This window comes from Periplaneta americana, chromosome 15 (assembly GCF_040183065.1).
Source record: "Periplaneta americana isolate PAMFEO1 chromosome 15, P.americana_PAMFEO1_priV1, whole genome shotgun sequence".
Lineage (NCBI taxonomy): Eukaryota > Metazoa > Arthropoda > Insecta > Blattodea > Blattidae > Periplaneta > Periplaneta americana.
The window spans coordinates 140,306,773-140,333,928 of NC_091131.1; the positions used below are offsets into that span (position 1 = coordinate 140,306,773).

General features: G+C 35.5%; 1 protein-coding gene across 7 annotated transcripts in view; it reads right to left on the reverse strand.

Moving 5' to 3' along the window:
- Positions 1 to 13,532: 13,532 nt before the first annotated feature.
- LOC138715408 (uncharacterized) overlaps positions 13,533 to 27,156 on the reverse strand; it is an 86,586-nt gene continuing 72,962 nt past the window's right edge. For all 7 annotated transcript variants that reach the window (XR_011336298.1, XR_011336301.1, XR_011336296.1 and 4 more), the window contains one exon: positions 13,533 to 19,253. Coding sequence is in view for 1 of the 7 variants with exons in the window: in XM_069848270.1 (XP_069704371.1) it covers positions 19,103 to 19,253 (151 nt within the window). In the remaining 6 variants the exon portion in view is untranslated. The remainder of the gene's footprint in view (positions 19,254 to 27,156) is intronic.

A 27,156-nucleotide genomic window follows, 5' to 3' on the forward strand; every position in this document is an offset into this window, starting at 1 on the left:
AGCAAGACCAATATGCTTTTTTACCTCAAGAGATATCCCACCTTTGCCACAGCCTTTACAGAATACATTATTTTGCAGTACACTAGATAATATGCCAACATCTATAACCCCATTGGTATCACTAACACTGTGTTCTTGTTTCAGGGTTTCATACCTGATTTTAGAATCTTCAAGTTTCTTTCCTGATGCACAGCCATTATTTACAGATTCACACTGACCACATGTGCTAGAGGGTTGTAGGTTAGAATTCACCTTACTAACAGTGTTCTTGCGTTTACCAACATTTCTTCTCTTCTTAAATACTTTCAAACTACTTTTGTAACCCATATTGTAAGAAAATATCACAAAATGCACCTCTATAATGCAACTGAACTGTATCGTAACACAATTAATAATAGAACTCCGTACAGCACGTGTATAACATCACAACACTGTAAACAAATCCGTTGCTACGAAACAAAGCACAGACGGTAAACCAGGTGTGCCAATACACATAAATTCCCTACAATGAAAAAATTTCGCACATAAGGCGCAAAATTTGAAACTAACATAGTAGTATCACAGTCTAGTATATACAGTCGCGAAGCTCAATACGTAGTAAATATGCAAACATTAGATAGTTGCTCACCACTAGGATCGCTAATATCGCCTCATTACAGGCAATACAAAATAATACCGTCACAGTCTATTGTTTCTAGCACCCTCAAAACTCAAGCTTCGTGACTGTATATAGTAGACTGTGGTAGTATGCTAGATGAACAGGAGACAAGCCCATAGGCGGAGTAATGGGGGCCACTGCCCCCCCAACTTGTCTGATCTCTTTTTTTTTTTTTTTTCTATTATTCTATTGAATTCAAAATATCTTTTTTTGTTTTGTTTATGATTAAGTTTTTGTGCTTAAATTGATGAATTAATGTCTTCTGATCATGTGCCTGGACTATAATACTCTATTTATTTTAAATTTCTGAATGCATAAGAATTCCTATACTACCTCATTTGAGGAATGGAAGCACTGTAATGTTTCTTTCGTAACAGCCTATACTATTGTCTTTGAAGTCTGCAGTTGTTGAGGCCACCACTTTGAAATGTATGAATAACATACTGCACGACAATGCAGGAAAAAGAAAAGTGATCCCAGTATAATGTGTAAACTTAAAAAATGAGATTAAATAAAATAATTATTAGAAATTACATTTCATATATCTTCGGAAGGTAAGCTTCATATAAAAATATTTCTGTTAGCACTGTTACGTAGTTTTATTGATGTATGCATGTGTTTCTGCACGAGAGAGAAAAAGAGGGAGATTGTTTTAAGTTATGCCCTATTATAATTTGTAGCAGACCTACAGTTCAAGCCCTATACAACTCGGTTTGAAACATCGCCGATATGGATGTAACACTGTAAAAAACATGCCCCTCCCCCCGAAAATACCTTTATTAACTGATCATATTCCAATATACTGTACCACGGTCAAGCTATAACGGAGGAGGAGGTAATTAATTATGTCTTCCTTTGCCTCCCCAAGGAAATGGTTCTCTCTCCGCCTATGGACACACCCACTTAAATGTCACTGTTCATTTAAACCGAAAAAAAAAAACATACTTAGGAATAAGATACAAACTTAAATCATGGCTCATCTGAAAGATAAATGAAAAATGAAAAATTCAAGATTTTTTGGCTTACCAGGTCCCCTTAAATTTCAGTGTTTTTTAAAATGAACTAATCGCTGTTAGTCTTTTTTTTTTTTTTTTTTTCCAGTTCACTTTATGTTAAATGAAAGTCCTCTGAAAATGCTATAGACGGAGCCAATAAACCAATTTTTCGTAAAATTGCAATGAGCCCCATCTGCATGTATACCCTTCTTATAATAAACATTGTAACCTGGACTGTTAAAATGTAACGTCTGCTTGAAAATTTTAACATCAACTACAATTTTTGAGTTCACTGGGTCCTTTCCTTTAAAAGCCATTATTTTCGTTTTCGTCAGTGCTGTATTAAATATAATAAATGACTATAATATTAAATACAAATACACAAAATCTGGAACTTAATTTTAGAAAACTATAGGCTGAGCCAACTTCAGCTAAAAGGACCATTTGCAGTGTGTAAACCAAATACTTGTAAAATTGTAGAACAGACTCCTCATCTAACTACTCTGAATTATCTTGAAGACAAGATCTAAGATAGAGCAACTCTAAGAATTCATCAGTGCTATAGAGACAGTGATATAATAGCAAACTGATTTGTATAGACCTATTTATTTATTCTCATAATCCTTTATTCGTCTTTTCGTTTGACAACTCAAGTTATCAATTCTCTTATTTCTGTAACCATACACTTCTTGTCCAGTCGTTGGCTACTGCAGAATTAAGGCTGAAATATTCCCAGCCACTTTTGATAGTACCTCTGATTGAGGTTCTGGCTGATATGTACATCTATTATCAGACAGTACATCTCACTTGACAATACGTGCCAGAGGAAGAACAATTGTTTGTATCATATAATTCTGAAGTCTGATTAATGTAATATGTAGCTAGTCGGCAATGTATGCAATGGAGGGGAAAAGAAATTGGTCACCTACCCAATTATCTTCCGGCTTAGTTGCATCATGAGTGATGACTTATTGGTGTCACTTATGAGATTCAGACCTGTCTTCGGACAGCTGACAAAGCAACAACTTTTGATAGGCTCAAAAACTTTTATCTCACGTAAAGTCTGTCAGGAATGGTGGAGAAGCTCATTTTTTTTACTGATTGCTATAGACTTATTCCACATTAAGAAAAACGCATTGAGCATATAGGGCTGTTCGATCAAATGATCAGTTGGCACAGAAACGCCTGCCTGCCACAGCTTCCACAATGTGCTCTGCAAGGTCCATGAAACCAATGACTTTTTCTTAATGTGGAATGATTTATAGTAAAGCATGCGGGAATCTCAGCCCTTTCGTTCTCGTTTTCTAAAAAAGTCTCCTCCGAGTAGCCAATTTGGATGTTCTTTTCTTTAACATTTTATCGGGCTCTAGCATCCATATGCTCGAGGGTAAAGGGTGTCCTTTGGACTGCAGTTAGAATTTGGTGACCTCTCTGCTCTACTTACATCAGCTTTCTTCCCGCTGCACATTCGGCAGAGTTATGGTGGTGAGAATCTTCACAGATGGATAGATTATAACCTTGGACTTGTTTCGAAAATAAACTTCTATTTGGGATTCCGATTTTGCTGCTCCTGCGTCCGATGTGAGTCACGGGTGAATGCAACACCGCGCCCCATTCCTCTATTGCGTCATTAGGCCTATATACCTACGTCGTCCATTTTCCTACAACTCCAACCACATAATCCCTCATACATGCACTTCTTCCCTGAAGAAGATGGCAGAGCTAGCCGTCGAAAGATTGGAATCTAATCTCCAACTCACCTGGCTGAGAACCCAAGAAGAGTTATTCTATATCAAACGCCGGGAAAGCCTCAAGTCATACTAATTTATTTGTTGGTTCACTACCCAGTATCTTATTCACTTACTCAAGTGCTCACTAGTACACTTTCTCGTCAATGTTTTTCCTGTACCATCTGATAATTTTGAAATGTGTTGCAGGGAAGCGTGTGTGTGTGTGTGTGTGTGTGTGTGTGTGTGTGTGTATGTGTGTGTGTGTGTGGGTCAGACATTTGGCTGCAGAACATGTGGTTGATCCTTAGTGTCCTGCTGCAGAACTTCACCTTCAAGCCGGCACCAAACCAGAAGCTTCCAGACCTCATCAAAGTGCATGGTTTCCACCAGACATCACCAGATTTCTGGTTCTGTCCAGTGCCACGGGTGTGAACCTTTGCACAAGTGATTCTCAAACGACAACCTGTAGGCAATCCTCTCAGAGCTTTTCACTTAGGACACATGGATATGAAATTTAGCAGAGGAATCCTCGTCATTACTGATTACTTTCCAAATTAATGTGAAGTTTAGCTGGGTGCGAAATCACGAACTTTGAATATTTGATTTACATTTGTTGGAATAGAAGCAGTCCTGCAGAACAGAAGGATAACTTCCATGGGTTGGAGTTTGAGAAACTGTTCACTGCGGGAAAGCCACATTACACCTGTGTTTAAACATAGCTACAAGCTTCAAACACAGATAGCTGGAAAAATAATAAGAATGTGTTTTATGCTGTTTATATGAAGAGGCTAGCAGTAACTAGAGAGTATTGCTATTTATTGAAGGTAAATGTTCTGTGAAGTTCTAATTGGATAAAGATAAACAGATTGTTTCATAATTAAGACTAACAATTTTGGGATATAATACAGAGTAGTGCCTTACAAGAGGTGTCGGTATGCAACTGAGTAAATACAGGGAGGCTGATGCTGATGGCTTCAAGAGAAACAATTATCATTTCGAAAGATTAACATTTCTCAGAAATAATTATTTTTTAGACATTCGTTTCATGGTGATGACTTTTCGATTCTCATTTTAGCATCAAAAATTCATTGAATTCTGCATCCATATATTAGCGTGCTTAAAAAGTAAATTTCCATGCCTGAAGTACTTTTAAGCACACTAATTAGAAATACTGAAAACATAAATTCCAATTATTTATTTATTATAAATATTCTCAACACAATTATTTAAAATTGAAATTACATTTGGAGATTTGATATATAAATTATTCACTTCCGAATCACTCACTTTTCTAATTACATTTATCACTTTCATTGTAATAATTGTATATTCCAAATTACATAACAAGCAGAAAACAACTTCATAACAACCAGCAAAACAATCACTACATATCCAAAGGCCATGAAATCTATCTCTTTTTATATGAATATAATACACTTTCGTCTTCAACATCATAAGTTCGCCATTGCGTGATAACAAATCAACAATTTCATTCTCTTTAAAATATAAATACATTTAGGATTCTCGAGTGACTGTTCAAAATATTTTGCACGAAATACATGCGAAACCAGTGTTTTAAGCACTTGCCGTGTTGGACAATCTTCACTTGTCATGCTTAAAATGCTATTATTTCGCAACTTGTTGCATAAATAGCAATTATAATTATGATTATTTTTATCCCTTTATCTTTTAAACACATTTACAAACACCCATTTTGTAAACATGTCCACATTATTATTTTCAGTTGCAACAAATAATTTTGCATAATGTTTTTATTACATTTATGGTTCAAGAGTACTTTAATACTTTAATTAATAATAAATCAGTTTAAGTAATGTATATTTTGCAAGACGCATGCTTCACCCTAAGCCTGAACACTGCGGGGACAGCGTGACTGTTATCAGGGAAGACTATACAGGTTCTAACAAACTTAATTACCATTCAGCTCATGCAATCTGTGATTTTTTTTCGAAACTAATTTTGAAGCTATTGATGTTACTGACGTAACACTCTTTAATTATCAACTTCAAATATCAAGGTTTAGGACAACATACTGCCAAAATCTTCTGCTGAAAAGGTAGAAAATACAGGGAGAAGCTAAGTGACGAAAAAATTAAGAAATCAAGAAAAGAATGCACAGCAGAAACCACTTTAAGAAAGAAATGGTCTAGAGTGCAGAAGAAAAAATAAACTGAAAATAATAGTAAATTACGAATGAGAAAGTACAGAGAGAAATTAAAGGCTGAAGCAATGTTAAGAGATGTTGGATATGATTCACCATCTAAGTCTCAGTCATTGGGGAAGACAATACATCGAGCACAAAGAGGTCATTACCAACATCTCCAAGAAAGAAACGTGCTGTTGTGAAGAAACTTGCTGAAAAGTTTGGAGTCATAGAAACTTGCGAAATTAAGCAGAAGGAAGGTGAAAACTCTCATGATTATTCAGCTGTTTCACAATTTTACGAAAGTGGTCTAGAGTCTACTGTATTTCCAGAGCACAAAGATTTTGTCACTTTCATCAATAAAGATCCAGAAAAAGAAAGAAAACAGAAGAGAGTGTTTATGATGACAGCAATGGAAGCATATAGTTTTTAAAAGTGAATATCCAATGTTCAATTAAAAAATCTAAGTTTGCTAGTTTACGACCAAAATACAGTATATACTTCCAGTTTCTGAAAAAGATAAAAATGTTTGCTGTTGTCAAATGTGGACCTTCTTACTGACGGATTATGCAAGTGCACTGGAATATCCTTTCTACTAATAAATTATTAGAAATGTCCACATGTGACTAGAATATCGCATGCTACTTGGAAAGCCAAATGTAGTAATACTGAACAGTTTATAACAAATCTATTCCCAGATAGTACAGGTGGACAGACACATAAAATGGAGGCAGTCACCTGTCCTCCTGAAACTGCAAGAAATATATTGATCAGACATCTTAAGGGTTTATGCAAACTATGTTTCTATGCAAAAACACAACTGCAAGAAATAAAATATCTGAAAGGAAATCTTACAACCTAACATGCTGTAGGCTATTACAAAAAGATTTTGCAGAAAATGTTGGAATAAAACACAAGGATGAAATGTCCACACATTGAGTCAACAAGGGTATTATCACATTTTCAGCTGTTTTGAATACTTTAAACAGTACAAAATCATATGCATTGGTCACTGATGATGTGTAACATGTAAAAGGTGCAGCATTAACATTCAACAGAATCATATTGGAAGATGCCATGCACAGCGAAGAACAGAATATTTCCACATTCTGTTTGTCAAAAAAGTGTACAATATCGTCTTGGAAAACTCTACAATATCTACTAAGTCCAGGAGAATCGTCCATTTATATTCTAATACTTATTTTTACTGTTCTGATCGTAATTTAAATACGATAAATTTCTTCCATAAGTTAAACAGAGATAAATGTAATTTGCAGTGATTATGTCAGTAACAAGTGAATGTTACATCAGTAATATTATTTGAAATGTCTGTTTTGCATGTTATTTACATTTAACAAAAGTGTTAATGATTATAAAAAAGGTAACCTACTGTATATCAGATTCATAAATTATACAGTATTCATATTGCCTTTTTACTATGTAACTTCACAGAAATTCATCATTAAACATTTATTATAAAATCTATGTCCATATCATGTTACGTCAATAATAATAATTCATTATGCGCTGTTTTAAAAGTCCTGATAGAAAACCCATCAAACAGAAGAGCATGAAGGGTTTTTTAAACTACAGGGGCAATGCCTGCATGAAATCAATGTGAACACGATTGTCCCTGGTTTAGATCCATGACTAAATATACTGAAAGAGATTTGTAGCTTGTAATTATTGTGATCATAGACACCTGCAAAATTAAGGGTCATAAAAACTTTTCTAAAAACATATGCTACATGGTTGTGAAACTTGGACTCTCACTGTGAGAGAGGAAAAGAGGTTAAGGTTGTTTGAGAATAATGTGCTTAGGAAAATATTTGGGGCTAAGAAGGATGAAGTCAGTGGCGTATACTGGTTAAAGGGTTTGGGCTACCGCTGACCCTATTATTACACAAAATATATCTAACAATTACTTTAATTTTAATTACTATGGTAAAACTAATAATACAAAATTATTACATTATGTTATATTATAAACTTTTTCTTTTGTAATTTCCTTGGGCTACCGCCGGTAGCCCCGGTAGCCCGCAAAATACGCCCCTGGATGAAGTTATAGGAGAATGCAGAAAATTACACAATGCAGAACTGCACACATTGTATTCTTCACCTGACATAATTAGGAACATTAAATCCAGACGTTTGAGATGGACAGGGCATGTAGCACATATGGGCGAATCCAGAAATGCATATAGAGTGTTAGTTGGGAGGCCGAAGGGAGAAAGACTTTTGGAGAGACCGAGACATAGGTGGGAGGATAATATAAAGATGGATTTGAGGGAGGTGGGATATGATGGTAGAGACTGGATTAATCTTTCTCAGGATAGGGACTGATGACAGGCTTATGTAAATGTGGCAATGAACCTCTGGAATCCTTAAAAGCCAAACGTAAGTAAGTAACAAAATAACAAATCTCTGTTACACAGAAAAGTTTCCTAATAGCCTAAGAATGTGTGTTTCAAATATCATGCATATAACATTAATAGTTCCGGAGATATAAAGTTATTAACTATTTTGTGTGAGAATAAAGCAAACAATTAAAGTTACCAGAAATTTCAAACAAAGTTTAGTGTAATTTAAAAACTATGTGCACCAGAGCTTTAAAAGTGACAGCTAAAAGGTTCATAAATGTGCATCACATTTTGTGTCATCAAACTTCTTATTGTAATCTGTTTTTAAGTTGATTTTAGTTCCTTTCTTTGCTAACATATCTGCTTTCTCGTGACCATTCAGTCCACAGTGGGCCGGGATCCATTGGAAGACCACTTTTTTATTGTAAATGTGGGGAAGCAAGAAGGATGACGACTTCATTGTGAAATCCAGAGCAAAAAAAAAAACACACACACACACGTACACACACACACACGAGAAATGAGGGGTAGTTTGATCGGTGTTCATTATAGATGCCTGTTGCTAGTAGCCAGAGTGGGGTGTAGTCAATATATACTGCAGGGCTGTGTCTTCTGCAACTGGTACTGGTGATTTTAATTTACTTCTTTTGTGGTTTATGGATGGAAGTATAGAAGAATGTGTTCCAGATCTTCATCATGATTATTACACCACAGACAAGTAGGATTATCAGAAATGTGAAATCGGTGTAGGTATAATTGAGTGACAATGTGATCTGTTCTGGCTCTTGTTAGGGCAAGTTTTTGTACATTTCCAGGTCATTTGGTTTCTTTTGTACAGACTGTAAAATTTTTCCTTTGTCAGAAGAGAGCCAATTGTTGATCCATAGGTTTGTAAAATGAGACTTCACTGAAGCAAAAGCACGGATAGAGATACCACTTGAAGAGGTCTTGGTTGTAAATACGGTATGTTGACTGTTTTGCAATATTACCAACTTTCTCATTTCCAGGTATACCACAATGACTAGGTATCCATTGAAATGTTATTGCCTTTTGGAGTTCTTTTAGTTTACTTAGTTGTTTCCGAAGTGGAATAATTCTATGTGCACATAGGTTTGGTACATATTTAATTATATAATTGGAGTCGGTAAGTATGGAAATAGATTTTTCAGGAATTTGAGTAACACACTGAAGAGCAGCATCAATAGCTAGCAATTCAGTGTCAAGACTGGAGGAGGATGAACATGGTATGAAATAACTTTCTTGATATTTTGGAATGCGTCTGTTTTATAATGCTTTTATACGATCAAAATTGACCTGTGGATGTGAAATATGGGGAGGAGCATCAGCAACTCATCTACAAAAAATTTCTGTTCTTCAAAACTCAGCCTTAAGATTATGCCTAGGAGTACCAAAAACCACATCACTGTTGCCCTAGAAACTGAATGTAATATTCAACTAATCAGACAAAAGGCTCTAAAAATACATTTAAAATTTTGTGTGATGAAATTTTCAAATTTCAAAGATTATTTTAAACCAACATTTTTCATTTTAAAAGTTTACTGGTTTTCCACCACATTTAACCATCCTTGCCCCTTGAAAACCTTGTGCACCAGAGCATAAATTCGTATTAAATTTTATGTAATATATATTTCTCACACATCAAAATGTATTTTACAGTAAACATATTGTTTTTAATTCACTGGTTTTTCACAATATTAAAGTCATTCTCTCTCCTTAACATCCCATGTAGCATTTGCAATGAATTTCCCTATTCCTTTCCTTTTTGTATTAAAGGTTTTCTTTTGTTATTGGTAACCTATTTTTATTTAGTTAATATTAAGCAGGAATATGAATGCTTATAGAATAATTCATTAATAGTATATGAAAAAAGAAAACATCATTATGTCCGAAGTTAATTTCACCTCCTTCCATTTCAAGTAGGGGATGGAGGTGGGAGTTGCTGGGAAATATAATTTTCCCTTATCATTGGTGAGCCGTGCCTACTACCATGGCCGTTTACCTACTACGTCACTTCGTCCATCAGAGCGCTCTCAGACGTCACAGAATAGATAGCGCTATCAATCCCTTCATTTGTTCTTTCCAAATAATCCTATTGGCCGGGTCATTACGTCTCACGAGGATAGAGGGGGAGAGAGTTTACCTCTTTTAACGGAGATACACGGAACGTCACTTGGGTTCCGGTACGCGGCAGATACACTTAATAAGATTTAGGCTCTCGTACACGGAGATATTCGGAAACAATTGCCTTAGATTCAAGCTCTCGTACACGACAGAAACATTTAACAAGACTTAGCATTTTGGTACGCGGCAGATATAGATAATGTGACTCGGGCTTTGTACATGCTGGAGATAGATCAGTGGAGTAGTTAAATTGCGTCGTGTGTGTTTGGGATTTTAGTGGATCGTAGTTTGAAATATCGCTTGCTAGTGATACGTCTTGGGGGCAAGTTTTAGTATTTGCATCGAGTAACATATTTGTGAGATATATGTGTTTGAGGTAAATTGTATTGGGAATTATGTAAGGAGATATGATTTGAAATGTGAGTTCATGTTCCGAGACGGTTAGAGTGATAAGGCAGCGATTACGGTCTCACATATGCTTTTAGTGTTTTCCCTGCTCCAGTTTGATTGTCGCTTTCCTTCGCCGCTATTTTCTTATCATGTGCGTCGAGTTTAGTTGCTATTTAAATGATCCTTGAAATTGGAATTATCGTCCGTTACTTATTACGTGCATCTGTCTCCATCCCTCTCTCTCTCCGTTGCATATTCATTTTGTAAAGTGCAGAGATTTGTGTTAGTGCTATTTGCACAGTTTATGTGAGCAATATGTGCAATGGGTAATGTATAGTGATCTGCCATGTAATGCCTTATGCTGGGTAGAGATTGTCTCTTATTGAGTGTATATGTATTTTTAGTTTGGTTAGTCAGACTGAGTGGTATCTATGGTCGAATGGATCATGTATTAAGTTAATGTGCTGGCTGGCTGTTGTGTTCAGATTCATACTCAGATAGTTAATATATATATATATATATATATATATATTTAGAGAGTGGTTCATGAACATATGGTTAATAGGTTAGTCACTGATGGTCGAGAGACGGCCATATTAGATGATTTAATCACTTATAAGTGTGTTGGCCTCAGTCTTGTGATACTTACATGATTTACATATCCTGGGGATATCATTTCAGATTAGTTTGTCCTATTTTCACTTATCTATTTCATGTTTCTTGTTATTTCATTTTTCATTTATGTACATTGTTACTTATTATTGTTAATTATATTTGTTTTACAAATTCACACTATTCATTCTAAAAGTCTTCCACTGCGCACACCCAATCCTTTCAATGTGCCGTCCACCTGGTGAAAGCAGCCAATATAAGAAAGATAAAGAGAAGGAGTGGATGATCGTACCACCTCCCCTCCACATTGGCAACATTGTGAGGGCTCAGAAAAATGAGGTTCTATTTGACATTTTTAGCGAAATCGAGATTTTTACTGCAATGAGTAGTACTAAGTTAGCACTATCTACCATATGAATTTTATGTTGATGTTGCAATTATTTTTCGTCGTACAAACAATTTGATGAAGATCTAATTGCACTTTTGTGTGTTTCATGACAGTGACGATATTTTCAATAATATGTCACATTAATGTATAAAATCAGTTATTTTATAATATAATATAATATATTATCATTATTAGTTTTTGTGCATTATCTATCTTCGTAGGTCATCCAGCTATTTGCTGACAACACACGTGTTCCACTATGAATTTCCTCTTCTTACAAATGATAGGTAAAAAGCACGATGCTGGCTAACTAATTCACGAAACACGAAAGGAAGGGGGGCAACCAATTAAATAAAGAAATTACTTACCTAGACGGAGCAGAAGAAAATATATCCGTTGTAGAAAGTTCAGCCACAAATGTTGATGAACGTTAGGTTTAAAAAATGACTAAGTAACATCAAATTGAAAGGTAGAGGTGGAGGGGGGGGGGAGGAAGGAAACGTATTGGAGTACTGGAAATCACGTGTGTAAGGAGAATTTATATTATAACGCGGACTATATATATATATATATATATATATATATATATATATATATATATATACTTACAAATGGCTTTTAAGGAACCCGAAGGTTCATTGCCGCCCTCACATAAGCCCGCCATCGGTCCCTATCCTGTGCAAGATTAAGCCAGTCTCTATCATCATACCCCACCTCCCTCAAATCCATTTTAATATTATCCTCCCATCTACGTCTCGGCCTCCCTAAAGGTCTTTTTCCCTCCGGTCTCCCAACTAACACTCTATATGCATTTCTGGATTCGCCCATACGTGCTACATGCCCTGCCCATCTCAAACGTCTGGATTTCAAGTTCCTAATTATGTCAGGTGAAGAATACAATGCGTGCAGTTCTGTGTTGTGTAACTTTCTCCATTCTCCTGTAACTTCATCCCGCTTAGCCCCAAATATTTTCCTAAGCACCTTATTCTCAAACACCCTTAACCTATGTTCCTCTCTCAGAGTGAGAGTCCAAGTTTCACAGCCATATAGAAGAACCGGTAATATAACTGTTTTATAAATTCTAACTTTCAGATTTTTGGACAGCAGACTGGATGATAAGAGCTTCTCAACCGAATAATAACACGCATTTCCCATATTTATTCTGCGTTTAATTTCCTCCCGAGTGTCATTTACATTTGTTACTGTTGCTCCAAGATATTTGAATTTTTCCACCTCTTCGAAGGATAAATCTCCAATATTTATATTTCCATTTCGTACAATATTCCCGTCACGAGACATAATCATATACTTTGTCTTTTCGGGATTTACTTCCAAACCGATCGCTTTACTTGCTTCAAGTAAAATTTCCGTGTTTTCCCTAACCGTTTGTGTATTTTCTCCTAACATATTCACGTCATCTGCATAGACAAGAAGCTGATGTAGCCCGTTCAATTCCAAACCCTGCCTGTTATCCTGAACTTTCCTAATGGCATATTCTAAAGCGAAGTTAAAAAGTAAAGGTGATAGTGCATCTCCCTGCTTTAGCCCGCAGTGAATTGGAAAAGGATCAGATAGAAACTGACCTATACGGACTCTGCTGTATGTTTCACTGAGACACATTTTAATTAATCGAACTAGTTTCTTGGGAATACCAAATTCAATAAGAATATCATATAATATATATATATATATATATATATATATACATTTCGGGGGTTGCTCACTCAAATGGGATACCTTACTTACTGGCTTTTAAGGAACCCGGAGGTTCATAGCCGCCCTCACATAAGCCCGCCATCGGTCCCTATCCTGAGCAGATTAATCCAGTCTCTATCATCATATCCCACTTCCCTCAAATCCATTTTAATATCATCTTCCCATCTACGTCTCGGCCTCCCCAAAGGTCTTTTTCCCTCCGGCCTCCCAACTAACACTCTATATGCATTTCCGGATTCGCCCATACGTGCTACATGCCCTGCTCATCTCAAACGTCTGGATTTAATGTTCCTAATTATGTCAGGTGAAGAATACAATGCGTGCAGTTCTGTGTTGTGTAACTTTCTCCATTCTCCTGTAACTTCATCCCTCTTAGCCCCAAATATTTTCCTAAGCACCGTATTTTCAAACACCCTTAACATATGTTCCTCTCTCAAAGTGAGAGTCCAAGTTCACAACCATAAAGAACAACCAGTAATATAACTGTTTATAAATTCTAACTTTCAGATTTTTTAACAGCAGACTGAATGATAAAAGGTTCTCAACCGAATACTAACAGGCATTTCCCATATTTATTCCGTGTTTAATTTCCTCCCGAGTATCATTCATATTTGTTACTGTTGCTCACAGGTTTCAAATGGGATAAACCATTATTTAATGCTTGTGAAATATAACATTATTGTATACGTGGATTGTCATTCATAGGATGAATGACCTGTAGTGTATCATTTATATTGATTAATTCATGATCTTGTTCTGTCAGATGCGTTGCAAACTTTCATTTTCGTTTACTGTATTTGAAATCGGAAACATGTTCATTAAACCAGGTTCTGTAATTTCTGTGAGTTTGACCAATGTATTTCCTAGGCCAATTTTTGCATTGTAGCATATATATGCCACTTTTTTTAAATTGATCTCTATTATGTATCAGTATGTAATTACTTAATTCCGATTCAGTTGCATGTTCAACTATGTAAGCAAGTTTTAATCCTAGTTGAGTGTAAGAGAAGGCCTTACAGCCTTAACTCTGCCAGATTAAATAAAGCCATTATTATTATTATTATTATTATTATTATTATTATTATGAAGTTTATTAGGTATGACGTTATTTAATTTATTATTAGCGCAGAAGGCAATATTCATATTGTGTTTTTTGAGGAAGTTGTTCAATTGGTTAGAAACTGGTCCAAAGTACGTCATGCTTGTTCATGTTTTTTGGGGTTATTAGTTCAAGGAAAGTGTGTTGAGTTCTTACGTTTTTGGAGGAGGCTGTCTACTGTATGTTTTTAGAAACCATTATCTTGGGCTAAACAGATAATATAAATATATTCTTTATTATAATTAGATTTACTTAGTGGAATAGTTAATAATCTATCAATGAGGAAACGAAATTTACTAATTTTATGAGTTTCTGGGTGGTTAGAAAGCTGTGTTGAGAATGATTATTGGAGGTTGGTTTCCATTATATGTCAAAATTAAAACGGAAATGTTTTATAAAAGTTTTGAGGTCTAGAAAGTTTATTGATCAGTTAATAGCTGACTGGGAGGTGACTGGGGCGTAACCTTTGATAATAAGTTATCCTGGAAACAACAAGTGGAGAAAATTAGCTCCCAAATTTCAAACCAACTGAGGATCCTGAAACGCCTTCCAGGATGCAAATGGGAATGTGCTCACTCAACTTTAAGCACTACATATCAAAAGTATGTTCTTCCTGGAATGTAAAACACACAATTGGTCGACTCTAAGACTGTAAAAATAACTGCTGTGGATGCCATGTTGACCCTCAGAGAGATCCATGCTGTTGTATGAAGAGCTAATCAGACTATCGGATGGTCAATACTGGTACAAATACGAAAATAAGAAAGAAACCCCAAAACACAACATGGATTTGTGAAGAAAGTACGTAAGCTAAAAGAACAATATTCAATTATATCAAATGAACCCCAACCCATGATACAGAATCCAACTGAAATAGAATCCCATGACTGCTTCACAGATCTAAACCAAAGTGTTTTTAAAAAAGGAACAGACACAATGAGTCTAAAGCTTTTGGCCTTGGAAACTATCAACAGTAAATACCCAGAACCCGAATGGCTCAGAATATACACAGATGGCTCACAAATACATGGTTACCCAAATGCAGGAGCAGGGATATACAGCTACATCTTCATTTTTTATAAATCTAAATTTAACAGAAGAAATACTGAAATCAGAAGTAAACACTGAAATACTGAAATAATTGTCTTTAGAGACAATTAATATTAGGTACCCTCCACAAAACTGGCTTCATTTATACACCGATGGATCCTTGATCTCCAGAGAACAAGGTGCCGGTGCAGGTGTTACGTGCTGTCTCTTCTCACTTTATAGATCTCTTGGGTATGGAACAACAAGTTTTGATGGAGAAATCATTGCAATAAGTGAAAGTCTCAGGAATCTTCTATGCCACATCAATAAATTTAAAAATGCAGTTATATTGTCAGACTCCAAAGCAGCTATTCTATCAATCGTATCTAAACACACACCTTCATCTCAAACAGCAGAAATAACTAAAATGCTCTCTCAATTAATATCACTCAATAAAAGAATTGTATTCCAATGGATACCATCCCATTGTGGAATCCTGGGAAACTAGAATGCGGATCCTTTAGCAAAGCACTGCTACTTACAGACCTGTTACTAAATCTACGTATTACTCTGTGAAAAGATTTATTAAATCTACATACTTAGACTTCAACAAACAAAATTTGATAACACAATCTCAAGGGAAAAAATGGAAGTCTCTGCATCATAATCCACAGTTAATTCCCGATTTACCACGAAAATCGTCTGTAGCTGCATTTAGATTGGCAACAGGCCATGACTGTTTGGCCAAACACCTGCATAGAATTGGAATATATCAGTCCCCTAACTGCCCATTGTGCAACTCAAACCAAGAAATGGATTCGTAACACCTCAAAATCTGTGCTTCAGTGGCTGGCCATGATAATATCTTTGAAAAATTTTGGAGTGCAAGAGGTCAAATGACTTTATTGTTAAATGCCTGGCATTAGAAAACAACGACAACTATTTATAAATCCATCAGATCATTCAAAACAGCGTTCGATGGAGAAATCAAGCCATTCTAACAGCATTAAACCAACTTCTACTGCATCTTGGAAAATTCTCCAAGACTGTCATCCTGAGTGATTCAAGATCTGCCATAGAATCAATTGAGCTGCTGCATCAGTGGAGATTCATGACTGCTGCGAGACACTGAGGAAACTCAAATTAGCTCCTGTGGATCCCTGGACACTGTCACATTTCTGGCAATGAACAGGCAGATACATTAGGAAAAAAGCTGCCATGCTCACTAGTTGCTTCAAATCAGTATCATACCACTGCTCTAAACTCTACAAATGAAGGAACAATACCTCATGAGTTTAGAATCAAACTGGAAGACTTTTTTACATGGCCAAGACAAGAAGCTCTATCAGTTTGGGTTACTTCAAACGCCCACCTGCATGCTCTGTAATCTGGATGAAGATATGGACAGGGCCCACTTAATGTGATGCCTGGCCCTTCGCAGAACAGAAACTATTGGGAAGCCAGGATTAAGATAATGAATCAGATGGACAATTGATGACTATTTGTTAATGTTCCATGCCATTAGAGAAATAAATAAATATTACCAATTCCTTTCATGATTTACACCCTATCATAAAGTTCACCTCCGAGTCAGCTGTTAACCAATCAATAAACTTTCTAAACCTCAAAACTTTTATAAAACATTTCCGTTTTAATTTTGACACATACTGGAAACCAACCTTCACTAATCATTCTATACACAGCCTTTCTAACCACCCAGAAACTCATAAAATTAGTAAATTTCGTTTCCTCATTGATAGATTATTAACTATTTCACTAAGTAAATCTAATTATAATAAAGAATATAATTATATTATCTGTTTAGCCCAAGATAATGGTTTCCAAAAACATACAGTAGACAGCCTCCTCCAAAATCGTAACAACAACTTACAAAAAACTCAACACACTTTTCTTGAACCAATAACCCCTAAAAACATGGACAAGCATGACCTACTTTGGACCGATTTCTAACCAATTGAACAACTTCTTCAAAAAACACAATATGAATATAGCCTTCTGCACTAATAATAAATTAAATAACGTCATACCTAATAAAAAATTTCATAATAGAGATCGACTTCAAAATAGTGGCATATATATGCTACAATGGAAAAATTGGCCTAGCAAATACATTGGTCAAACTCACAGAAATTACCAACCCAGTTTAATGAAAATGTTTCCGATTTCAAATACAGTAAACGAATATCAAAGTTTGCAACCCATCTGACAGAACAAGGTCATGAATTAACCAATATAAATAATACACTACAGGTCATTCATCCTATGGGTGACAATCCACATATACATATTGCTGAAGAATGTTATATTTCACAAGCATTAAATAATGGTTTATCCCTTCTGAATGAGCAATTCCCAAACATACATAGTCTGCTTTATAATTTAATTTCTCCTTACACACATGACTTCCGATACTCCAATATGCTTCTTCCCCCCCCCCCCACCCTTCAATTTGATGTTACTTAGTCCTTTTGTAAGCGCAACGTTCGTCAACATTTGTGGCTGAACTTTATACAAGAACGGATATATTTTCTTTTGCTCCGTCTAGGTAAGTAATTTCTTTATTTAATTGGTTGCCCCCCTTCTTTTCGTGTTTCGTGAATTAACATCATTTGGTTACAAATCATAAATAATTTTCATTATTAATCCTTTCAATATAGTAAATAAGAATTTGTACATACTTTCAGATTACAAGACCACGCATGTCTCAAGTGTTACTCCAGTCTTACCACACATGAAGCTGCATATTCACCTCTCTTCACTACTCTGCCAATTCGCATCAGCATATCGATCTGACATTTGTAAATGCAGCCTTCATGTTAATCTTGTTATGCAGTCACATTGAATGGTGCTTATGCTATTTATATAGCTTAATCTTATACTCATAAAAGTGGACTGATCATTTACTTTTTAACAATTCTATTCTTGTACATACAGTTTTTACTGTTTTATGGTACTATTATGAATTTTACTCACTTACTTGTGACTCAATATGTGATATCATAATTCATTATGCATCCGAATCTATTTTATAAAACCCATGGTTTCACCGATTGTTTATAATACTTCGTTCATAAGATTTTGTAGGTTAATTGGGGATCTAATGATGGTTCCTTGAACCGAAAACATTCATCAAAATGTTAAAATAAAACATTTATGTTATTGTAATATTAATAAAACTTTTGGAATTTCTCACAGCTTATCGGACCCAACATGGTCTTTAAATATACTTTCCAACAAAATACCACATAATCTTTAAAAATTCTAGAACATTCGTAATTACTAACTATATTCAAGAAAACAAAGGAAATGCATGAGTTTAGCTTGCAGTAAGTCTGTTGCCATTCACAGATTAATTTCAGTGCACTTTAGTGGCAGCAAAAGAAAAATTTCTTGGGACGAAGTGTTAAAACAAGAAGAACCAAGAAAAACGTACACCCCTTTCCTGTTGCATGGCCATAAAAATATGATTAATTTATAATACGCCTACAGCTCCAAACATTTCTAAGCATGTTGTGCCTATCGGAAAACGAAGGAATTAAATGGAAAATGCGACCACATGTGCTTAATTATCGTCGCATTGAGTGGAACCAAGGGACGGAGCATGAGATTCAGACATTTTTAGCACATAAAGAGAGAGATCGCCAAACAAAATGAAAGATTTAATGGTTGGTAACATTAAGGAGTGCACATAATTCACTACTACTGTAACAGCTCAACTTTGAACAAGTGGGGAGGGAAATATAAGAACAGGCTGAGGGCGATCTATCTGAAAAATGGCTTTAGACATACAATTTATAACTACTTACGCATAAAACGACTACAAAGCCCATAAAATATATATCTCAAACATGAACAGCAGCAACTCTTCGTTGTTTCCTCCTCCTCCTCATCTTCTGCTGATGTGGGAGCTGCGGGATAACACACAAGGCCTCGAATGGTCCTGGGTAGCCTGCAAGCAAAATTAACTGCATTCACAGGCTTTCATTGAATGGCATATTAATAGGGTGAGGAGTCATATGCAACTGCATATTTTACTGTCCATTTGCAAGTGATGTAAAATCATTTTAAACAGCTGTAATGCAGAATGTTCAAAATCAATTCTACATATTTTTGCATATTTCAGGTGTTCCTGTACATAAGAGACTGCTGAGCATGTAATGTAGCACATTTTCAGGTATAAAGCCCCAAATTAAGATATTTTGTAAAACAATAATATTCTGAAATGTTTGTCAGCATATAATATTTTTCTCTTAAATTGTACCCAATGGCGATAAATTCCTTGCATATGCAGTGTGGGTGTGCAAAAACCAAAACCACCACACTATGCTTTTGCTACAAGAAGCATTCCCAAACACCTCTACTTCATCATCATCCATACAAGTTGTAGGCCATTACAATCTCATAATAAAGAGGAATTTTCTCCCCAGCTCTTTTTGGGACGTACCAGAGATCTCTTCCAATGGGACTGATAGTGAAGCATAGCTTTTGGGATTCTAGGGGATCTCATACATTGCAAATGGCTCATCCATTTGTTCTCATATTTCTATATGAAATGGAGTATTGATTCCAGACCAAGAGGACTTAAATATAATAGAGGGGTTCAATCGCCGCTAACTCTTTTAATCGACACTACGAACGCTACCATCGTTTCTTACCAACATTCCGGCACTGAATTCAGATGCCAAGAAATGGACAATGAGCATGCGTGCTTTTGGTTTAAGTTGTCAGTCCTGTTAAGGTAGGAAGGTGAAAGAAAGAACCGAAGGAGAAGGAAGACATCTTGATTTGTCTTGTATCTGTTGTGTACTGTGAAAGATGCCATCGTATGTGAAGTGTGAATATTTGAATTATAGAAATAAGAAGGACAGCCACTCAAATAAGTGTTTCTTCAAAATATCGCGAGATAGTGAACGGTGAGTTTTCATTTACAATAATAGTAATTTTATCACTTAAACAAATTTGATGTACTGTAGATTTTTCTAGTCACGTGCATCATTATAAATTATATAAGATACCGGATACTATTCGTGTGTGTGTGTGTATATGTATATATATATATATATATATATATATATATATATCTATATATAATAATAAATTTAGCTTCCCTTATGGAAAGGTTGCCAGATTTGATAAAGCGTATTACATACAATTTGGAAACACACCTAAAAGGTAAAATGATATACATTTGAAACGGTTAGGAAATCGAATATGCAAAATGTCAGAAAAATTTACACCTAAGTAGCATTTGTGATCATTTACAGTTAAGAAAGGGGGGGGAAATATCATCAGATAGGTTAGAATGATTTGAATGCCATATACCACGAGAAAAATAATAGTACGGATTGATTGGCATTGATATCTAAACCAATTAACAGCCATCGGTTAAGATAACTTGAAATTTCCATTATCACTCCCATACAAATGATTTCTCAATATCTGAACCGATCCTTTGAGGGCACTAATGGCTATTTCCTTTACAATGCTGTGTGTTAGGCCCAAGTTTTTACATGTGTTGGCAAAGAAGGAGGATATGGTACCTCGTGCTCCCACCATCAGACCTATCACATCAATGTGGGACAGGCTATATTTATCTTTATAGAACGGGATTGTTGGTTCATAGATCCGTTTCTTTTCACTGTCCACCTCATGCAGTTGATCTGCATGTGTCTCAAATCTGATGGTGGGATCAAGAATATATGCCGAGTTGTTCTTAATGGCAATGATATCAATTCGCCGAACACTTCCTTGTGTGGCTAGTCCCTGCACCTCTTGATGGACTGTAAACCCTACTTCCTTCAGTGCCTCGGCCAGCATAGAACAGACAGCATGGTGACGGATGTTGCGAAGGGCCTCACTATAGGGGCAGAAGCCAAGGATATGGGGAAGAGTTTCAATCTCGCTGAGACAGCGCCTACAGCGGGTACCATTCCAACTTCTACCCGGTACAGCTCGGACCGGAGCGACATAGCCTATCATTTTAAGGGCGTCTATCCATTCTGAGAGCGTTAGACCTTTGTGATTTCTTATCCAGCTGTTTGCTGGGGGGAACTCTTTGTTAAGAATCACTCCTTTACCCTTTTGTTACAATGTACACCAATTTTCAAATTCTTTGTCTCTTAAAGCATCTCTAACTTTTCGAGAGTCCACAAAATTTTCACGATTATTTAAAAAAGAATTAGCAGGAGTTAATTTAAGGCTCTTTAAACATGTTTTACTCTCCTCAATAAGGTCCCTAGTGGAAGTAATGTAAGGATCATTAGTTTTGTGTAATACCCTTAAGCCGTTAATGTGTTGTAGCATGGATTCCCAGCATACCTTAAAAAGACCAAGACCTTTATATTTACGATGTGTATATATCATAGAATCGGGTGTGTCAGCTGGTAGTTGCAAAATTTCTTTCAGAGTGCTTTTAATAATTTTATCAGCATTATCTAAAAAAGTATTGGGTATTGTTTTCAAGGGTATTGTCTGAAATGTGTAGATTAATGATGGGCAAATTGAGGAATTTAATATACAAAACTTTTGATCAGGATGTAATAAAGGAGACGAAATTAGCAAATCTAATCTAGTTTTCAGGTCGTTTAAAACGGTTTGGGAATCGAATATACAAACATCAGAAAAATTAACACCTAAGTAGCGTACATGCTCATTTGCAGTTAAGCATGTGATAGTAGTGTCATCAGAAATGTTTAGTTGATTTGGATGCAATTTACCGCGAGAAATATTAATAGCTACAGATTTACTTACATTTATATCTAAACCGTTTGAGAATAAGGTGCTTAGGAAAATATTTGGGGCTAAGCGGGATGAAGTTACAGGAGAATGGAGAAAGTTACACAACACAGAACTGCACGCATTGTATTCTTCACCTGACATAATTAGGAACATTAAATCCAGACGTTTGAGATGGGCAGGGCATGTAGCACGTATGGGCGAATCCAGAAATGCATATAGAGTGTTAGTTGGGAGATCAGAGGGAAAAAGACCTTTAGGGAGGCCGACACGTAGATGGGAGGATAATATTAAAATGGATTTGAGGGAGGTGGGGTATGATGATAGAGACTGGATTAATCTTGCACAGGATAGGGACCGCTGGCGGGCTTATGTGAGGGCGGCAATGAACCTTCGGGTTCCTTAAAAGCCATTTGTAAGTAAGTTATATCTAAACCAATAGCTTTGAAACGATCAATAGCATCCTTGTGAGTTCTAAAGCAGAGTTTTTGTTTTTAGCTATGATAACAGTATCATCTGCAAAACCAAGTACAGTAATAGGTTTTAAACCTGAAACAAGATTGAAACCTTATTTGGCAGCGATCGAGTCTTCTGACATTTCATTAAGGATGTGATCAGTACATAGATTGTATAATGCGGGTGAAAGGGGCAATCCTTGCATAACTCCTTTTCGCAAACCAATGGGATTAGTTTTTTTATGATTGTTTTCTACTCTAGTGGAATTATTTAGTTGAAGTTTCAAAATTAACGTTTTCAACAAGCTTGGAATAACCAAGCTATCTAATGTGTTTGATAGGTACAAGTGCCCGATATTATCGAATGCCTTACTAACGTCAAGGAAAACGAGAGTTGCATCACATTTTTTTAGATTTTGCGGACATTGAAGTGGACCTGAGAAGGGATGTATTAACTATTGTTCCTGGAGAATGTGTAAATCCCCTCTGATGAGGATTGAATTTTATGTATTCCCGAAGGCATTTATCGAGGACACATTCAATTACCCTACGTAACACGGAACAAATAGTAATTGGTCTCCAGTTTTTAAAGTCATTTTCGTCACCAGAGTTATAAAGGAGAACACTTCTTGCGGTCTGGAAGCATGGAGGTACGTGCCCAATATGGAGCATTCTTGTAGCTATGGAGGAGATGATTTCTGCAGCAGTATCATCCTTCAGAACTCTCATCAGGACGTGGTCTGGGCCAGGAGCGGTGTCCACCGCGATTCGAGATATTGAAAGCGCAACTTCTGACTTGGTGATAGATTTCTGGAATGTTTCATCTAATTCGAGTATTTCTGCTTCGGTGTAATGGGATGGATATTCTGATCGAATATTGTTATTTGGTTGAGAAAAATTTGAACTGTAAAGTTGTTGCATCTCGCTGACATCTAATTTGCACGTTGGTTTATTTTGACTCAGTACTGTTCTTATTGCTTTCCGCCATTGATTGAAGTAATCAAATGTGTTTTCTCATAAAGAAATCTGTTTTTTCTTTTCTGTCGGTCTCGTTTTGTGGCTCTTTCTGGGTTAGTGGCTCTGCTGTAAGTCCTCTGGTTATTTAAATTTTTCTTTAGTTTTCTTGCTTCGTAATATTTCCTGGTTGGATGTTTGGGTCCAGGTAGATAATCAATTGCTTCGGATAAGAAAATCAGGAATTGCTGTGTCACATCATCAAACACATTGTCGGATAACTGTGCGCTAAATTTATCATTCCAAGTAGAAAGATTTTGTTTGTAGAAGGATAAAGGACTTGTATTAGCAGTAGAGTGGTTTTCAGAATTATTAGTTAAATTATTGGAATTGTTCTTCCACATGGTGGTTGAACATCGGGGTTGTTTACGAATGAGACGATCTCGATGAATATCTGGGTGGGATTTACTAATATGTATGTTGAATTTAAGAAACATTTTTCACAATAATCACACTGAATTTGATTAGAACTCTGCGTTGTGTTACAAGTATCTAAAGAAATATTATTTATGTCGGTTGACTCTCTCCTGTTGCAGCCTCCATGTAGTAAGAAATATAAAAGATTTGCTTATACTTGATCAAGTAAGGGTCTATAAATTAATAATAATATATGGTATTTGTAAAGTCTCATATATCGCAATAGTCTCACCTACAGTATATTCCAAAACTTATATCAGACACAGCACAGAACTATAAAACTTTCATATCACGATATGCAAAACCAATAAAACCTGGACGTTGTTGATAAAATGTCTATAGCAACACACAACATTGCAGGAAACAAGGCGAAAAAGTCGCTATTTTCCAAAAGTCATTCAATAAATCATTATGCGAATACCACTTTGTTTAAAAAAGAATAATTACTTTGTATATCTTACATAAAATAAGTCGAAACACCTTAAATAACACTAATAAGTTCACATAAATAACGTCAAACTGTTCTGTTTCTCCGATCTCATTCCATGGCCATTCCATAATACATATATGTATTATATTTAATTTCTGTATTATGTATTCATCTAAATTAACAATACCACGTGGTGGATATTTTTCAAGAGAAGGATCTATTGCAGTTATTCTTTGTACTGAAACTCCGGTACCCTACTGCACACGACACCGATGTTTGATTTATCTGGTTTGCTACAATTTTAGAAGTTATTTTCAGTGATTTAAGTAACTTTATTCTGTCATGTGTGATGAGGCAAAGTACCGAATGATAATCACAGGAACGCTTGTTTGTATCTCTTTATAAAATCACTCAGATAAAGCAGAAAATCGAAGGGATCAGATGCACTGAGACATGGTAGTTTATACTTAAACCGTTTTACTACAAATTTTCAACATATAAAAAGGCTAACCAAAAAAGTATTACAAATGGAGGAATTATTTATATTTTATCTTTAAGGTCACTGGAGCTATTTCTTTTCATTTTCTAGCATATCCCAGTGATTTTACAAGGTACCACGAAATAGTGTTCCTGTGCTCATCATTTATATTTATATTATATTATATTATATTGTATTATAGATACATTATATTATTTATATTTATCCCATTATTTTTATTTCCCTTTTTTATTTCAGATACAAGGGATGGCTAGAAGCAATGGGCAGAGAAGACCTAAAGGTGAATCTGCCCAAGAAATTGCATAACAGCTTTCGGTGTGTGCGGACCATTTTGAAGATAAGTACTTCACAAGTACCCTCTGCACACATTTGAATAGAGAAGCCATACCTTGCAAAGTTCAGGCTATCTCCATCGGTCAAGGTAACCATATACTTCTTAGGTATCATCAGCTTACTTCTAAAACCAAGTCAAAATTTATTATTTTTTAAAATGCGTCTCCTGATAACACCTCGTGAGTATGAAAATGCTTCTACTTTTTGTATACAACAAATGCATAACAATTGTTAGCTGGGTATAAAAATAAAAATTCTTATGTGCAATTTTCTGAAATGCAGTTACAAGATTTTTAAAAATAAGCCGATGATATGCAATTTCAATGCTTCAGAACTACACACATACAGTATATTCTGTCAAAATTGAAGATTATGTAATTGTTATTTATAGGAAAAGATAAGTAGCCTGTATTGGGCTTAGTAGACCCCATAACTGCACCCTCTATTCGTGGTGTTATAGGCCTGCTTACTCTTACTGTTAGTTTATAATTATATATTTTCTGTTGTTTCGTTTTATACAGATTCTGCGGGACCTAACACCAAAGAGGAGAAAGATTCGCATCTTTGAGTACAATTGCATCGTTCGAGAGGAAGAGTTCTCAAGACTACGCAGAAAGAACCGAAGATACACACTGCCCTTGCATGTATAAAGAGTAAGGTTCTTGGGCCATTATATCAACCAGTAAGAAATTGTATCTCTTCAGATGCACGGTGTGTACAGAGGAATTGGTGGTCACTAGAAATGAAAACAAAGGCTCTTAACATTTATTTACAGAGCCCAAGTTCCTATAGGATGATTAGGAAGTTATTAAATTTCCCTTCAAAGCCTCCATTGCTTAGAGTATTGCAAAAGTAATAATAATAATAATAATAATAATTTATGTATTTATTTAATCTGGCAGAGCTAAGGCCAGTAGGCCTTCTCTTCCGCCCAGCCAGACTCTAATTCTAATTGAATACAATTGCTTACATAGTTATTACATTAATATCTAGACCATAAAACAACATGAAAGTAAATAATTAAAGTTGGATAAGTAATGTTAGTGTGACAATAATAAACATTGGTAAGAAATAGTTATAATAATAATAATAATAATAATAATAATAATAATAATAATAATAATAATAATAATAATAGTAATAGTAATAATAATAATAATGAGATAATTTAGATATTTAATTGTGATATATATATATAAACATTAAACACTGAGAAACCTGAAACAGCTATTATTGTTAAAAGATTTGTTAGAAAAATATTTTGTTAGCGTATTCTTAAATTGGTTTAATGTCTGACAGTCCCTGACATTACTCGGTAGGGAATTCCAAAGCTGAGGAACAGCCACAGTGAAAGAAGACGAATATGAGGATGTTCGGTGGGAGGAAATGGATAACATTGAGGAGTGTTGTGATCATGTGTCTAAGTTATGATGGGTGGATAAATTCTGAAAACGAGGCGCAAGATAGACAGGAGTGGAGAAATGCAATATGTGAAAGACAAGGGAAAGACAGTGGATTTTCCTACGATCTTCTAGACAGAGCCAGGACAACATTTCGAGGGATGGTGTTATGTGATCAGCCTGGCGAATATTGCAGACGAAACGGACGCACATATTATGAACATGTTGTAGTCTCTGCGCCGAAGTAACGCTTAGGTCAGTAAACAGAATATCACAGTAATCGAAGTGGGGCATCACGAGTGTTTGCATTAATATTTTTTTCATGGAAAAGGGTAGAAAATTCTTCAATCGCCTAAACGAGTGTATTAATGAGAATACTTTTTTGCAGGTTTCTGAAACTTGAATGTTCCAATTTAAACTTTTATCCACATAAACACCTGGATTCTTTACTGATTCACTGAACGGAATTTCGGTGCCGTATATTTTAATCGGGGACAAATTTGGTATGGTAATAGTGCTTAACAAACGTGAATGGCCCACATTGATTGACTATGATTTTTCTGGATTTA